The sequence below is a fragment of the Bacillus rossius genome, chromosome 3 (genome assembly GCF_032445375.1).
Source record: "Bacillus rossius redtenbacheri isolate Brsri chromosome 3, Brsri_v3, whole genome shotgun sequence".
NCBI lineage: Eukaryota > Metazoa > Arthropoda > Insecta > Phasmatodea > Bacillidae > Bacillus > Bacillus rossius.
Window position 1 is genome coordinate 98,466,190 of NC_086332.1, and position 18,341 is coordinate 98,484,530.

The window sequence follows — 18,341 nt, forward strand, 5'->3', positions numbered from 1 at the left end:
TATATATATATATTTTTCTCGTCTTTTTAGAACCCCCCCCCCAATTTTAATGACGCAGTCTGCGTCGTTACCCCCCCCCCCCCTTGTGGGTACCAATGGGTAAATTCATTTACTATAAATAAGTGGAATTTCACTGATATTCAGTAGTTTAAAGCAACTTCTTATTTGGAAATGATATTTTGTGAATGATCTCAAATTTTAATCTCCTGGTTTTAGCTACACATATGTGAGCACTGTATAATAAACGGAAATATATAAAGCAAGAATGTATTTTTAAATAAGGCCTCTTTCAAGTCATTTATCAGGCCAAGGATGTCTCTAACAATATGAATGGGTGGCGTAAATATCCACTCTTTGGCATTATCTGAATGTTAAGCAGGATGCGCATGTTTGATTTTTGCTAAAGAAATTAATCAATCGGTTTGGCATCGAAGTTGTCGTAATGTTCCTTTTGAATCGTTGTACATTGTACGCTGATGTTCTAAGGCTCACCGTAACCATTCAGTTAACGAATGGCTAATGTGACCTCAAATTGCTTCTCGGGAAAGTATACATGTCACTGGTACTATTACCACTCACCCTTGGGAAATATGATTACATGTGCATTTGGTCTAGGAAATGGTCTAAAATCATTTGTCCTTAAGGGGTGATAGAAACACGGTCATTGGTATATCGCAAAAATGCCTCTTTATTCTGAAGGGGTAGTGTCAATATCAGTTTTCAAAGGATGAAACGTTTCATAAAGCACTTCTTTCAAAGGAACTTGTTGTGGAGGAAACGGTGGTAGTTGTAGCTTATAGTAGGTAAGGGGACCAGAACTCTTGTTTATCTTGTGTGGTGATACCACTTGCAGCTGTTCGGAAGGATGAGTCTCATTCACATCTTCCCTCGGAAATGATGTTGATGATTGCAGCGGTTCAAGAGAATAAGTCTCAAAGACCTCTTTCTTCTCAGACAATGTCGATACAATTAGGTATTCAGAAGGATACTTCTCAAAGGCCTCTTCCTGCAGAGATGATGGTGACTCATGCAGCTGCTCTGGAGGATATGTTTCATAGACCTCTTCCTTCAAAGGGAATGGAAACTCTTGCAGCTGCACGGGAGGATAAGAATCAAAGGCCCCTTCCCTTGAAGATGATGTTGAGGCATGCAGCTGTTCAAGAGGATAAGTCTCGTAGACCTCTTCCCTCATAGGTGATCGCGAATCTTGCAGCTGCTTGGGAGGATAAGTGTCAAAAATCTCTTCCCATGGAGATAATGGTGCCTCATGCAGCTCGGGAGGATATATCTCATAGACCTCTTCCCTCAAAGATGATGGTGAGTCTTGTAGTTGCTCGGGAGGATAAGTATCAACAGCCCTTTCCCTTGAAGATGATGTTGATGCTTGCAGCTGTTCAAGATGATAAGTCTCGTAGACCTCTTCCCTCAAAGGTGATCGCGAATCTTGCAGCTGCTCGGGAGGATAAGTGTCAAAAGTCTCTTCCCATGGAAATAATGGTGCCTCATGCAGCTCGGGAGGATATGTCTCATAGACCTCTTCCCTCAAAGATAATGGTGAGTCTTGCAGCTGCTCGGATGGATAAGCATCAACAGCCCTTTCCCTTGAAGATGATGTTGATGCTTGCAGCTGTTCAAGAGGATAAGTCTCGTATACCTCTTCCTTCAAAGATGATGGTGAAGCTTGCAGCTGCTCAGAAGGATAATTTTCAAAGGCCTCTTCCCTTGGCGATGATGGTGACTCATGCAGCTGCTCGGGGTGATAGGTATCACATACCTCTTTCCTCGGAAACGATGTGTTGACTACCAGTTGTTCAAGAGAATAAAATTCAAAGGCCTCTTCCCTCGGAGAAAATGGAAATTTTTGTCGGTGTTCGGGAGGGTAAGCATTAAACACCTCCTCCACTTCTCTCAGATAAGTAAGCTGGATGTTTCGGTGTTGAGTGATGCCATGGAGCCAATAGGGCGTAATTGAAGCCAAAACTCACCACGTCCTTTGCAGTAACCGAAGGACAGAGATGCTGGCTGTCATAACTGCTGATAAGGTTGATTTCATAAAGCTGATTTTCTGAAACTCACAAACATAAATTGCACTATTAATACAAAACTGTTACTGTCATTATACATTATTATGGGCTTTACTTAATTGAGGAAAACCGATAACCGATTCGTCAGTCACGAAAATGGTCAGGTGTGTGCTTCAAAAATTAATAAAAGCTAGCAGTAAGTTAATGCCTCAGTTTTGTGATAATTTTAGTGTGAATCAACTAAAACGCTAATGAATTTATCCTGTTGGCGAAAATCACGATTTTCCTGTTAAATCTGTAATGTAATAACATTGATGTGTGTAATAACAAACTAAATGGGGATATAATTCAACTTAACACCTAAAACATATATACTCTTCTACTTATCACTTATTTTAGATTCTTCCCGTCCAACCAAGCTACAGCACTGGATCCAGTAGTGTCTTGACTTGGTAAACAAAGCATATTAAAGTGTTAAATAACATTCGAACCATTGTTTTTATACTTATGTCATTTCAAGCATTATCACAAGAATATAATAATAATTGGCTTTACATCCGGAAAATAAGCTGAGTGGACCATAATGAATACCATTTAAGCTACGTATTAGTGCGTGAAATTTACCTGACTAGAAATACTTCAGCGTGACAAGCATAAGTAAAACATGTCACCTGATACTGCTTGCAAGTGATGAGTTAGTATGATATATCGCGAAAATGATTAAAGATAGTTTAATTTTACAGAAATATTACAGGCCAAGTAATTTGACAAAATTTCTGTAGCTTGTTCTTAATCCCCGGGTTGGAATAATTTTTAACAGAGAGCCATTTTTTCAAATGCGTAACATTCTATCAAAAGTAGTACCGAGGAAAGTTTAACTTAGGTAAAACAATAGACTCGCTTTCTGGAGGAATCGGGTTTGAATATTAAAACATAAATTCTAATTTAGGTTTTACAAAGTTTTCCTTAAATCACTCGAAACAAATCCTAGAATTGTGTTTCTACTATAGGCCAATGCCGATTACTTTCCCCTGCTTCCCTGACTTGTATTGTGTTTGTTTGCAATGACCTCTTTGTTGACGAGGGAAGAACCAAAATAAACGAAATAATAAAGTAAATACAACTTTCAATTGTACAGGTACTGATTTTCATTTGCTAAGTCATCTGCAGGAAGGCTATAAATACTAGTTAATCAAAAAAGAAACTTTGTTAACATGAACCAGTATTCTGAAATCAATTACGTAGTAAAACTAATATGTGGAATACCACTTTCTCTACTCACAAAAAAGAATTAACGCAGCTCCGTTTGGCGCTTTGCGGCAGACGATAATTTGTGATGTTCGCATCCGAGCGCGGTTAACTGACTAACTTTGGATCTAAAACCAAGGCATGACAGGCTATGGATAGTGAGACCTGGATGACAACATAATAGAGCTCCCAAATTTGATCCTGGGAGGTCTGACGTGGATTGCGTTGGTGATAAACTAGTGGTGCCATCATCTTTAGATCCCATGCTCTGCTAAAAATATTGCTGATTGGTATAGCTGGTTGTGTTCCTCGTTACACCAAACTCACTTCGGGAATATAGAAATGTAGCTATCAGATATTTCAAGTACTCTCACTGATAAAAAAATCTTTGTTTGATGTAAACAGTCGAGTTTACGAAACAGTTTTTTGGGCAAGTATATATTCCCTTCTAAAATTACAATAAATGTATAATTATTTCGTAGGCTTTAGCTACGTTAAAAGTGAAGAGTTCACCAACGTTTCGTTTGATATTTCAGCTCTCATCATCAGAGTAAATGTCTCCTGAGACTCCTCGCCACGAATATTTTATTTCAGTTTACAAACTTTCATTCAGTTTAAAGGATTCGGATCTAGGTTCATCGAAAGTGCAAACGTGGGTCACGTTGTCGTTAGCCGACAAAATCTTCTTAATGTTCTCCAAACACAGCGTCCCAAGGATATAAATTATTCCATTCTACATCCAGGGATGTCAGGCACCTGTTGGTTCTTTTTAATAAGCTTTTATTTGCTTCATACTTATGTCTGTTAGTATGTAATGGAAAATTTGAATATGATTTTGTCCTCCTTCAAAACGTCGGTTTAACTCGAAATTTGGCATACTTATCAAGGACCGATGACATTTCTATATTTTGAACCCTTTATCCTTACTAGGATAATCAGGGTTAGCGATTTTTTTCCTTACTGGTAGTGTCATTTCCGTAAGACCAAGAAGGGAAACTACCATGCGTCCCGATCAACTATTTCTCGGATAAGTTACCGACTTTGAATAAGATGAAATTTTTCGGAGAGGGATCCTGATAACCAGCTATCTCATCAAAGGGAGGCAGCAGGCGCCCATATTGATCATTTATCGGATAAGTTACCGACTTAGAATTATACATGAATGACTTCCCGATTTTATTTAAAATCAATGATTTTCATATTAGGATATTGAAATAATGTGTACTATAGTTCTTCAACACGCTATATCGAATATATATTTTAAAAGCAGGCAATATTTTCTCAAATTCACTTTAATAGTAAATTGATGTAATAAAGAAAAGTAACTAAAAATTAAAAATAAAAAATAGTTAAAAAACTAAAAAAGATGCTTTTATAGAAAATCCAACTAAAAATTGAAAATTAATAATAGCATGAAAAATAAAATATAGGCCTACTCTTTTATAGAAAATCCCACAAAAAAATAGAAAAAATTGTTTATTAAATTTGAGTTAAGAATAGTGTAAATAAGAAAAAAAAATATTATTTATTGCAAAAAAAGCGTGGGGTGCTTTTTAAGATATTATCAAATGATAATTCTTCTACGTATATCTGTCAATAACATATTTATTACTAATGACACCATGCACCCCAAAATTTTTTTGCAATAAAATACATTTTTTATTATTTACACTATTCTTAACTGAAATTTATTAAAATTTATTTTCTATTTTTTAGTTGATTTTATATGAAAGAGTATATTTTAGTTTGTTAAAACTATTATTATTAACTCGTAAGTACATTGAGAATGTATACCTTGTCATTGGTTTCATCCTCGTGATGATTATAGTTATTATTATACTCACCTGTAACTCCTGGGTATACTGTGTGTTGTCACTGTCGGTATCGGCAGGAGCGAAGGCATCAGGGATAGAAAACGCTTCCAAATCCTGCATCGGAGGTGAAAGCACCGCTTGATCCTGGTCGCATGTGGCCTCTACTTCCGTCTCTTCTATGTGACGGCTAGGAGACTGGTAATCAGCGAATAACCCCTTAACGCATTCCACTTGAGGAGCCGTTGAATACATGAGCATTTGGTTGTGGCAGGTCACCAGTTGTGCGTCAAGAGGTGTTGATGCACTCTGCATCTGTTCACGAGTCGACGCAAGTAACATCTCTTCCATCAGAGAAACAGGTGAGAACTGGTGTTGTTCTTGGGAAGATGCTAGTGGCCCATCACGCAGCAGGGCACTGCTAGAAGACGGCACGCCCTGAGGAACTGAGCCGTGCAACTGGTGGTCGGCGGGTATGATCACGACCTCCTCCAGGCCGTGGTCGGGCCGACTGGCGCAGCGCGCTGTGGCGGGGCAGCCCCGGCCGGCGCAGGAGGCCAGCATGCGCCACAACTGGCGCAGCAGCCACAGCACGGTGACCAGCAGAGGGAGGCTGACCAAACCAACCAGCACGTACACCATCTGCAACACAAGACACGCTTCATCAACACCACTGACTCAGGTCTTAATGACCTTGTTAACATAGCGGGAAAACATTGCCGATGTGCACATCTCATTTTGGGCCACACCAATGTGTGAACTTAGGTAACTAAAGGAAATAGGGAAACAAAACTTTTCTGGACTATTGCAAAATATTCATTTGGAAACCAGAAATACTTTGTAATACTACAAAAAATGTATTGCAACCATGTTCAACACATGACTATGGTTATTTTTGCATACATGAAATACATTTTTTTCTAGATAATACTGAATATTTCTTACAAAAATTTAACATAATTTTATTTTTATTTGATGTTAAATTCAAGCATTCATGATGGTTCTCATACTTGAAGCCAATTCATAAAGCTGAATAATATTGTATAGGCGATTCCATGTAGTCGTCAAACCCAAGGAAATGTTTATAAACTGTGTTTGTGCTTTTGTTTTGTAAATAGAACAGACATATTCATGTAAAATAGCAGATATTTGTACACTTGTACATTTAAACGAAAACCACTGTATCATTACAAAAAGGGTTCGTAGTAACACTAGGTTTGTATTCTTACCCGGGAATTTATGCCTTGTGTTGTCCCAGTAACTTCAATAGATAAAGTATTTTTTAAACCGATCGCTTATTAGCTTCCCAGTTTTAACTGCGCACATAAACAAGCGTAACAAAACAAAATAAAGTACAATTATTGAATGATCGAATGTCTGTACCATGGTTTAAAAATTATGCTTGAATAAAACATCAAAAAAATATAAAATTATGTGCCGATTTTCGAGAGAAATATTCAGAATTATCTCAAAAACGTATTTCATACATGAAAAAGCACCCATAACAATTTATTATTCAAAGTTACAATATATTATTAGAAGATATTACAAAAAAAATTAATGTATCTGGTTACCAAAGAAATCTTTTGTAAAAGTAGAGACACTTTTTATCTCTGTAGGTGAGAAATGATGATCGTGGAGCAGCATCTGGCCTTGGTGTGAAACTCCTCCAAGTTGTGGAAATTCCTTCTCCAAACAAGCCGGGTTTGGATCGAATATTATCTTAGCGAGAGGCGACGCGTAATTTCGTCACGTGCAAATTGTTTGATTAAAATTTAAATAATATTCACGTAAAAAATAAGTCAGCTATAATATTATTTTTTCCATGCTAGTCATTATTTAGTTACTTTTATCAACAGATCGTAGCCCCATTCCAAGCCAAAAAATAATCAACACATGCAGGTTACTAGTTTTTGTACATAAAACAATAATTCTGCTTCTAACCACGAAATGATATAACTTTTCTGTACTAAAAGTTCTATCAATTTAACAATTTAAATCCAGGAGCATGTGGCGCAAAGATTCCTCATTGACTGGTGCTGTCGTACAATCAAGAAATTTTTCTTCCTGCAACTCATAGCGCTTTGTACATCAGAATTTTAATGCAGTATTTGTTTGTTATTTCATTACTAGTGTATATGATTTTTCTGACATTTAAATGATATTTAACAAAAAATTGTGAGCGAGTTTTAGTACTCGCCAGAGATGTATGACATCTAATCTTAGTAACGAGAAAATTCACGTGTTCTTGTGTTTAAAATACACTTATGATATGAAACTCGCACACGAATTTTAACGTGGAATTCTTCTAAATATTGTTGAGCGTGATACATATACGGATATTATTTTTTTTTTTAATTGTGAAAGTGAATCACGCGTAGTTTCCACACACGCCGCTAGAATTCGTTGCTAGAGCAGCTACGTCGACTACTGAATTATTCGATTTGCGGAGCGAAATGTTAACCTATATAAAGAAACGGCTCTAATAAATGCCAAACAAGATTTTAAAAATTACTAAACTCTGGCTGATTTTCGACAAGGAATTTTATCACCCTAATAAAAGAGCCATTTTGTTAAAAATTCATTAAACAGTTAAAACTCTATAAATCTTCTTTTTTGCTTTGTTAAATTTGGTTTCCGTTATTCTCCACAAATGTCAGCATAGTGGTTATAGATTTCCATTCCATGAAACTTCTGATTCAAGTAATTACTCCAACCAAATACAGTATACCGAGAGCTAAGATACACATTAAAAAGTGTGTGTTTGGTTCACATCGGTCTACACTGACAGTGCTGTTGGCAAATGGCGAGTACGGGCGCAGGCGGGTCAGCTCAGTCTCTGTGACTCGCGGCCGGGAGGGAAACAGCACGCGGCTCTGACACGGAAACTGAGTGACACATCTCGTTTGTGTAATTTCATTTAATTATTTGGTGGTCTTATTTTATTTATTGTTAACAAATCGTTCATTTGCTAACGCAAGTTCCCCTTGAGATTCTGTACCTTTTTTATACAAGTGCTATTTATTCATATGCTTTACTCCAGACTTGTTGACCTATGTAATATAAATTGGCATCCGAATATGACTTGCACTGCACATTCTTTTTGTAAAAGAAAAGATATATATTAATGAAAAAATACAGATATCCTTTAATTTATACATTTACACGGAAATATCAGTATCACTGCCAAAAAGTGTTCGTAGTAGTAATGGGTTCGTATTCTTACCCGGGAATTTATGCCTTGTGTTGTCCCAGTACCTTCATTTGCTAGAGGTATTTTTTAACCGATCTCTGAATAGCTTTCCAGTTTCATCTGTGAGCATGACAATATTCAAATTGTGGAACATATCTTTTCAATGGTTAGAAAAAAAATCATTATTCCATCTACATTTACGACATCTAACTTGTGATTTGATTTCAAAAGGAATATTTGGTAAAAGTTCAGACTCTTTTTATATCTGTGCCCGGGCAGTCTCCACAGTCTCAGAGTCCCGGGGCGCGAGACAACCCACGCACAAACTCCCGGGTAATCTCAGGGCCAGCAGCTCAGTACACACCCCCGCTCCCCCGCTGTCCCGCGGGCTGGCTCGCCCGGCGATGGCAGCGCCAGGGAGCTCCACCACCGGACTCCCGCTGAAACAATGCTTCCGACCTCAGGGGCGAGGCATTTCCGTGTTTCAGGCGCGGTGGGAAACCACACACAGAAATAAATATTTCCCTGTACTTTCACAAAAGATTCCATTGGCAAACAGTTGTCAAGAAATAGCTTGTAATCCTGCAAAAAAAAAATACTGTCACTTTTGTACCCAGAGTAACATTCCAATATTAACAGCGGCATTATAAGCATTATAAAACAAAATAAGTCAATTTGGTTTTTATTCTATTATCATTTCCTGGTTTAAAAAAAACGAATGAACGAAACATCAATTAAATATAAAATATGCACCAATTTTCGTAAGAATTATTCAGTATTATCTTGAAACACGTATTTCATACTATTTCTTGGTACATGGTTTCCAAAGGATTCTTTTGTAAAAATTAAAAATATATTTTCCTTCTGAAATGACTTCACTGTCGACAAGCTTTAACTAAAAAAATTAACTTAAAAACTGCCTGCGTAATTTAAGCTAATTTTCTGCTTAAGGGTTCATATAACTGAAAAATCAGTGAATTTCTCTGACAAACAATATTCTATCTTGTGAAATTCGCAGCAAGAAAAGTAGAAATCCTTGCGAGTCACTGAAATAATTACAAGCAATCACTGATTTAAATAAAAAAATTAAATAGAATATTTGCTGGCTTTTTTTTTTTTTAATTTGAGTGAGTGCGATTGACACTCCGTGACTCAGAGACCGAACCTTTCGACTCATGTCAACCGAGCTAACGGCGGTAGATCCTAAAAAATTGGAATTCTAATATTTCGTGCTTTTTGCACGTGATATTAAATAAATTTATGATATAATCATATATAATTGTTTATGAAAGGCTTTTCTTGCTAAAAAGCCATTGCTAAATGGTGTTTATTAACTTAATGGTCAACATTTGTGTTAGTCGATATAGGTACTGAAAGCATAAAATTGTGTGGCATACAGTTATGTAGTGGTCGTTTTGAAGCACTTTACTGTTAGTATATCATTTATATATCAATAAAAAGGTCATTTTTATAAAACACTGCTAAAACATAAGTTTTAGTGTTTTTAGTAAATCTTTTATAGATTTATTAATGGTATACTAAAAATAAAGTGTTTTAAGATGAACTTTAAATACGAACGGTTGAATCAAATGCGTCATACCACATGCTTGCATGGCTATCTCTAACTGTAACGATTGATATAAATATTTGCCATTGAGTTCATAAAAAAAACATTAAGTATAGACATATTTACTTACATTTTTTATAAAAATATAAATTATTTAACTATAAATTTATTTAAAATAATGTAGAAACCACTAAATATTAGAAGCAAAATAATTAAGAATTAGGTGCTACGTGTTTGACTCACTTTGCTGCCAATTTCAAGAAAGCTTATTTTTTATGCGTGTCTTGGTAACAAGTCACTAACTAACTAACTAACTAACTAACTAACTAACCTGTAAAATTGCGGCGTCGGCATGCACGTGCAGAGTTCAGCAAACAGTACATCGATTATTACAAACGCACAAACGCGCAATATTCTTCGCATTTTTTTATCCGCTCTCACTGCAACACGAATAAATCGCCTTTGCAAAATGACCAGAAATTGGTTGCTAATAGCTTTGTTTGGAACATTCCATTGTTAAAATATTTGTCCAGAGAGATTGTTGGTAACAGCCCAGACTGCATTTAGGTAGACGTTTCTTACAATGAAGCTTTTCAGAATAAAAATTCTAAAAGAAATCAAAAAACAGAATCAGAATAGTTCCTCACGTCACTTCAGTTTAGTACAAGTAACATACATGGGCTTTTAAATTTAAATTAGCCTCAATAGTAAGTCTCAATATTCGCTGTTTTACTAACCAAAATAAAATTAACAATTTCAGAAGGAATTAAATGTTATACGTATGGGAATGATACCGTAACTGGGTCAGGATATACAAAGTATAAAAGTTAATTAAAACAACAACAATATTTTAAACATTCCCATATTTACAATAATGGACGTGCTCTAAGCGATCTAAGCTACCATTTGTGAGTGTGAATTGTGCTGCCAATAGTAATTTTTTGGCACAAATATAAATTTGAATTTTAAACTCTACTCTTAACAGTTATTTTATATTTTCCTCACCAGCGGGGAATCCCAGCATCAACAAGGGTCACCCCATCCCCTAATGCCTGGATTTTTCATGCACTTGCAGGCCTATATGGTCTGTTAGCCCTTGAGGTAGTGCGGTAACTGTCCCGGTCCAAGACACAGGGGATGCCTGGGAAACTGGTCCCGTAGAACCAGCCCCTCGGATACCCCACTGGCTTCAACGCCCCAGATTTTACATCAATGTGTGCACAGACTAGCAATTACGATTGGTTTTGCACATTGAGCCAAGTCTTTTGGGACCCAACAGCTTGAGGGCCCGGCAAGGATGACCTACCCATTTAAAGTTTTCGAACCTTTGGCCATTGTCTGTAGAGAGGCTCTTAACACACCTCCAGATCTCTCTTTCCAACCTCTGAGGATGTCGGGGGACGAGGAATCCCCAGCAGAGCTCACTTTGGTAAACGTTCTTGGTACCAAGCTGAGGTACTGAGTGAGTTGCCTTGGCGCGGAGATGCTATATGTTCGCACCCACGCATCCGTTCTGTGAGTCTGTTGGATTCTGCCACGGATACAAGTGCTAGCAAAGGATCCGACACTGCAAGCGACAAGCATCTTATCGCAATGATTCAGGCCCACTCCCAACGCACCCACTCACCTGAGAATGTTATTCGGCTATCTCCGCTTGCCAAGATTAACATAACTGGACCCCAGTGTGTGCACCACCGGGTTTAACTGGGCAACAACAGTTGTTTAACGGTCCAGCACTTTTTAAGCGACTCAGTACTGGCGCCACCAGTCAGGCACTGGGAACATTCATCCTTAACATCAAGAAGATCCCTAACGGGGTGTTAATATGTGGGGACGGAGCTGAACCTTCGGCTGACCAATCCTGCACCCAGCACCAACCCATTGTACTATCCATTATACCCATCACATGCTGGCCACACCTTCTCTGATCCAACCTCATCCAGAACAGAAGAGAATGTGGGTGATAATTCAACCGCATACAGAAGGAGATAAGCTTATTTATAATCACAATCGGGTAAGCTGTTAGAGCCCCGGATATTACGAGACGATGAGGCACCTCATTACAACATCGTCGTCACCAAGCAACCCCTAGCTAACTTATTTAACCAAACAATTGATTGTGTCCTTGACCCTAGGGTCCCAATACTCAAATGAGCAGATTATTCAACAAAATATTGCAATTGTTTTACATGCTCGATTTAACTCGCATGTACTCCTGTGAAGGCAGGATCCACCCAACATGGATACGCCATTTCGTCGTAACATGGATATGTTTGAGGATAAGTTACAACGAGGGGCCGAGGCTACATATCCCGAAGAATAACACTACCGTTTGAGTATGACAAGTTAATTATCCAAGTCTATCACATCTTGGAACCCTCAAAAATCTCAGAGGGCCTGTAATCTGGCAGTAGTCTATTTATACCTCTACTAGCTTGTAGCAATGCACAATGAGAATTTGTTATATATATATATATATATATATATATATATATATAAGAATATTTATTAAGAATAACTTTGATATGAAGGATAATAATTTTTTAATATGTAAATAGGAATAATGGTTCAGAGCTGTTAAGAAATGTTATGAATTACTTTGGTTAAATTTCATGGAAAGCATTTACATAGGCGTGCGCACGGTAGGTGCCACAGGTGCCTTGGCACTACCATTGGGGTTAACGTTATTTGTTTTTTACAAGCAGAAATAATACATACTTACAAAAAACAGTATTATTTACAAACAATATGTTTTCCAATTGTGTCGAGTTACAGATATGTGCTCATAACACTATCAATATATCAATTATCAATCGAACCATCTATACACACGGAAACAAGCCAGGTGCAATTACTTGAGTTGTACACGCGGGCCGTGGCTACGAAACTTCTGAAATGTAAATACTTCTCCTAGTTCTCCTCGAATAACATAGAATGCGCGCTCGGTGTCCACTGTTCACTCCACTCGGCAGGCGCACGGAATAATAGCCGCCGTCCGCCAGGTAGCACTATTGTGTAGTGTTTATTCTTACTGTTTACTCATCAGTTTACTGTTCTAATGAGTACACGAGTACAGCTTGTGTTTGTTATGTGGATCAGTCATTAAATAATTATCATTTTATTTTCACTAGTTGACAGTTAGTTGTTATGGTTCGTTAATTGCTGTATATATCGGTCTGTATGATGTATAACCTAAATGGGTGATTAAAATGAAAAAGCCCGATCCCGAAAAGGATTTCAGTTCCAGATCGGAGGGTACGTATGTTCAGCCTGAAAACCGTAAGTTATTTTTCCTATATTTAATCTGTGGTACTTTATATTTATTTTTTAATTGCATTAGCGTAAAATGGGGTGGAAAGTCCAATGCAAGGTTAGTATATTTTGAGAGATAGCGGCCTGCTGAATAAGCCAGTTTTAGCTGTTTTGAAGGCTTTTAAAAATTGCTGTTATTGAATGTGCGTTGTCTTGAAAGTACTTAAGGCGTTAAGGACAGTTGTTTAAAAATTGCGTTCCTCTTTTAGATAAACACTTTGGACGGACATTTGATGGTTTTGTGTGCTTAGACAAGCCCCACACGATACCCATTTCCTTAGCAGTTTTCATACCTTTTTTCTGTTAGCGCGTCTGCTCTCGTGTGGGTTATTTTTCAGCACCCTTTCAACAGGTCTTCCTTCGGGTATGAAATTTTTCATAACAGAAGTCTTAAACAAAACGGTAATAGAACGTGCCAGAGTCATCAAAATGACGGACCTACGTGCAGTAGAGATACTAAACGTATTTGTGTGTCAAATAAAACTATATGATAGTGAAAGTGTGAAACTACCGTGAACTATATCATTTAAACTAAATGGTTATAAAAAAAAGTAATCAGAAGTTTTAAAATACGTTAGAAAACCTGCTTTACTTTCTTAATAATACACTGTATCTCGACCGAACTATAATAGCTTCGGTAGTGTAGTGGTAGAGCGCGCAGATAGGATTCAAAATGCGAATTGTGGTGTGGTTCAAAGCATGGTGTTAAACATCTGACATTTTTTTATAATTATATTATTGTATTATATAAATTGTTCCAAGTAGCATGTATTTTTACATTTTATTTAATGTTTCTTAGAAACGCCACACGTGTTGGCTTAAATGAAACTGCAAGACTTTTTTTAGATTAAATAATTTTTAAAATAAACAACTGCAATTTTAATATATTTTCAGTATTTGGTAAAATGTACAGCAGCATATTTATTCTACTCTGTTATGCTTGCTTTGGTCGGCAACTAAGTGCTGGTTTTCTGTTAGTATTCTATGTCTCGTGTATTTGGAGAAATGAATTATTTCTTCTCTTCTGCTAAACAAACTTTTATGCCCACTTTTATACCCACGGATATAACAGAATGTGTAGCGAAATTGGGCATCGTGTGGAGCAGGCTTTACAGGGCTTCTCCTGTTCTCCACGACAGTGCAATTTGGGCATGGGTAGGCGAGTCCCTTAATCACAATACATAATGATTAAGTTGAATTTGAAACTACCTGTACGTACCCTTTCCTTTCAGCTGTTGTTGCTGGTCCCAGTACGGATATTGTTTGCAAAGACGATAAAACGGATGAAGAACCTGTGAAAAGACAAGCTGAGCTTGATGATCCTTGTCAATACCTACCAAAGAACAGACTAGAGAAATTGGCTAGAACTTCTCGTGGACCATATCATTATTGTCTTTCAACCTACCCTGTAAAAACTATTGGAAAGGGGAAATATTCTAGGAATAGATCGTTCAATATTACAAATGGCTTGAGTATAGCGTTATGAAAGATGCTGCTTATTGTTTTGCATGTCGTTGTTTCGCTCTTAATGACAGTTCAGCTCCTGGGTCAATTAAAAATGCATTTACAACAATGGGGTTTTCTTCGTGGCATAAAGCTCACGAAATGTTCAAAACACATGAAAAGAGTAGATGTATGGTTGGCTGGGAAAATTTTAATGTAAGTAAACAAGTTGATGTTATGTTGGATGATGCTAAGGAAGCTGAATTAAAAGGAAAAGAGAAAAAACATCTGGAAAATCATAAGTACATGTCACGGATTATTGATATTGTCCGTCTATTGGTAAAAGGTGGAAAACCCTTTAGAGGTCATGACGTGAGCGAGGAGAGTGACGAGAAAGGTATTTTTCTTGAAATCGTTAGCCTTCTGGAAAAATACGATCCCATTTTTAAGAGTTACATTGAAATTTCTCCTAACAACTGTATTTATCTCAGCAACCATATTCAGAACGACATATTAGCGTCCCTAAGCACAGTAATACAAGTAATACACAGTAATATAAGTGATGAAATTAGGGGCCAACCATTTGCAATTATTGCCGACGAAACATCTGATGTGAGCCATCATGAGCAACTGGCAGTCGTGTTTCGCTACATACTTAAAGGAGATAAATATCCTGTCGAGGAATTGACGTCCTTACAGCGATTGAAGTCAACTGATGCCGAAAACATATTTAAAGCGATAAACTGTGTACTGACTGAAGTAGGTGTTCTGTGGAAAGATGTAGTTTGTGTGTGTTTTGATGGGGCGTCGGCAATGGCAGGTGAATTTACCGGCGTACAGGCAAGATGCAAAGAGGTCAATTCATCGATAATGTATGTGCCTTGTTATGCACATTGTCTGAATCTTGCCTTAGTAAGCGCCTGCACTAGTCACAAGGAAAATATAACCATATTTGATTTCTTTGGAATAGTACAGATAATTTTCAGCTATATTGAAGGTAGTCCTAAGAGGCATGCTATCTATGAGGATATTGTAAAAGAAACTACTATCAAAATCAAGACTCTAAAATCCCTTTCAGATACTCGTTGGGCGTGCCGTTCAGAAGCTGTGTCTGTTATTCATGCTCACTTGGTTTACATTGTAAAAGCCATTGAAGAGTATACAGAATCTACTTCCGACTCAAAACTCCGGGATAAAGGTAAAGGCATTTTGCTACAAGTGCAATCTTTCAACTTCATCGCGTCTTTGCAAATCATGCATCCAATCCTTCAGCTTGTGGTGAAAGTGATCAAAGCCCTGCAAAATACTAAAATAGACCTTTGTCAAGCAGTTGAAGATGTTGAAAGCCTGGCCCTTGCCTTGGTAGAAATGTGAAACAACGAAGAAGAATTTGAGGACATTTTTACCAAAACTAAGGAAACTTACTGGATGTTCAAATCCCTACAGTTCGAAAAAGAAAAGTCTCAGTCATCTTAGAAGGCATTGTCAGTTCGTGCTTTTCTACTGCCTTCTACGCAGAAACCAAAAATGATGATTTGAAACTGTTTACATTTCATTCTGTTTTGGACAGTCTATATCAAGGTATCAACTCTAGGTTTGCACAAGAAACAAGAAACCAAGAAATTAATCTCTGCCACAGGAAAACTAATTGGGTTAAATTTGGGTCCTTACAAGTGTGAAAGTAGTGACTTTGAAGTTCTCTCAAAACAGTTCAAAGTGAATGCTACGGAACTAGAAGCAGAAGTGAAGCTTTTGAAGACAAAAGGAGATATGGACACCGAATTTCAACCTAAAACGGTTTCTGACTGGATTGATTGGCTGTCAATGTTTCAGCGAAGTTCAACCTACAAAAGCTTCAGTGCAGTAATGAATACATTTGCAACAATGCCTGTAACTAGCTGTACAAGCGAAATAACTTTTTCAAAGCTTATTATCATAAAATCAAAGCTTAGGTCTACAATGCGCCAGGAATGCTTGAAAAACCTGATGATTCCACTTGTGGAGCAAAAACTGGCTGCTTGTGCAAACACAAATGCTATCATTGACGAATTTAAAAACATTGTTCCGTTTCATCGACGAATGGCCCTTTAGTAATACAGAGTATTATGTTCAGCAGATTTCCCTAAGGTTTTTTATTTTTTGTTCTGGACTTGTAAACTTGTTTTCAAAAGAAATTTTGAACAATATTGTATCTAAACATATACAACTACTTAAAATACATTTTACTAATCGGATAGGCTTACTCGATGACTTATATGCAGTCGCCGACAAAACATTATTATTGTATTCCAAAAGTTAAAACTTTTGCCCACTCTTATTTGTGTATTTTTATTATTTTAATATTTTACATATTTGAGGTATGATACAAAAACTCCCTTGATTTGTTGATTTTAAAACTTAACATTCGAGAATGTTTTTTCTAGCATTTATTTGGCGTCTTCAGAAAACATGTAAGTACGGTTTTTCAAAGCCACCAGCATGAATTCCGTGCAAACAATTTGTGCAATTTACTTTATGGCTCAACAAAGCTTAAAACTGTAAATAGTTTAGTAGTTTTCCTCGCGATTATAACGTTCAAAGCCATAATTTGTCATAAAAAATGTTAAATTTTTTACATCTGTGTATTTAATGTTTTTGTTGTGAAACACCTTAAAGAGTACCATTTTGCGCTTTCAAATCCAAATTTTTTCGGGGGAGGACCACCGGACTCCCCGCTTTAGGCTCGGGGTCCATGAATGATAGGGGTGTTGTGTAATCTGAATCCACCACTACTAAAGTCCTGCGTACGCCTATGACTTCAACAGTCGTGGTACCACCAGCAGAAGAGAGCTTAATGACTTCAGTGCTGGCTGTGCAGGAAACCACGATGAACGACGTTTCGCCCTCGATGAAGACTTCAATGGCTGTTTATTCGACAACAACTAACGAACGTCGGTGCTGTTACTGCGACAATATTTCCTCAAAAACAGCAATGCTCGTCGTCACGAGATGAGAGAATGCTCTGATGAGTGTCATGAATGGTTTACTCGAATTGATAATTTGCGACGACATGTGAAAAACTGTAAAGGTGAAGTCCGTGCGCCTACTGCTGAACTACCTGCAGAAATTTCGACTCATCGCTTTAGATTGGAGACACGAAAGTGTACAAGCAAAAAAATAGATCTGCAGCAACCGATTGGTATGGTATATGGACATGTTACTAAACCTAAGACAGTGATCGGTGCCCTACATGTGAATGATAATTGCTTCTACTTGGCGCAGTCTGCATTTCGTGGAACATTGAAAGACTACTATTATCTAAATACGCTTAGAGAGTCGAAAGACATTTGTAATTTTCTTTACGATATCAGACAGAACATAATAAATCAGCTTACTGATGATGTAGCAACAAACGAACATTTGAAATATAACTTGTGGTTGGACTGTATATATGGAAAGTCATATCCGTTTGATGAAAAACTGAAGAAGTGTGTATTCAAGACACCGGCTGAAGTAATTTACAGTTCTGACGATGTGAAGCAAACTGTTAAACACGGTATCCAGAAACTCTGTCACGAAGAGGAAGACTATGTCAGCATAGGTTCTGGTTGGTCTCTGTCTTATATAAACCGATTGGAGCTAAGAATTAGTCATTTCACGTCTATGCAGGGCTAAATGTTTGTAAGATTGCTGGCTTTCGCAAGTGATCCTGTAGTAGAAAAGAAATTATGTAATAAATATTATGTTTGTAAAAGAACTTGTGG

The 18,341-nt window shown here is 37.2% G+C and overlaps 1 protein-coding gene across 1 annotated transcript in view; it reads right to left on the reverse strand.

Moving 5' to 3' along the window:
* Positions 1 to 18,341, reverse strand: part of LOC134531347 (uncharacterized) — a 353,666-nt gene that overhangs the window by 48,670 nt on the left and 286,655 nt on the right. The window contains exons 30-31 of the mRNA XM_063367045.1: positions 8,596 to 8,716; positions 5,519 to 5,725 (exon numbers count right to left, since the gene is read on the reverse strand). Of these exons, the coding sequence (XP_063223115.1) occupies positions 5,519 to 5,725; positions 8,596 to 8,716 (328 nt within the window). The remainder of the gene's footprint in view (positions 1 to 5,518; positions 5,726 to 8,595; positions 8,717 to 18,341) is intronic.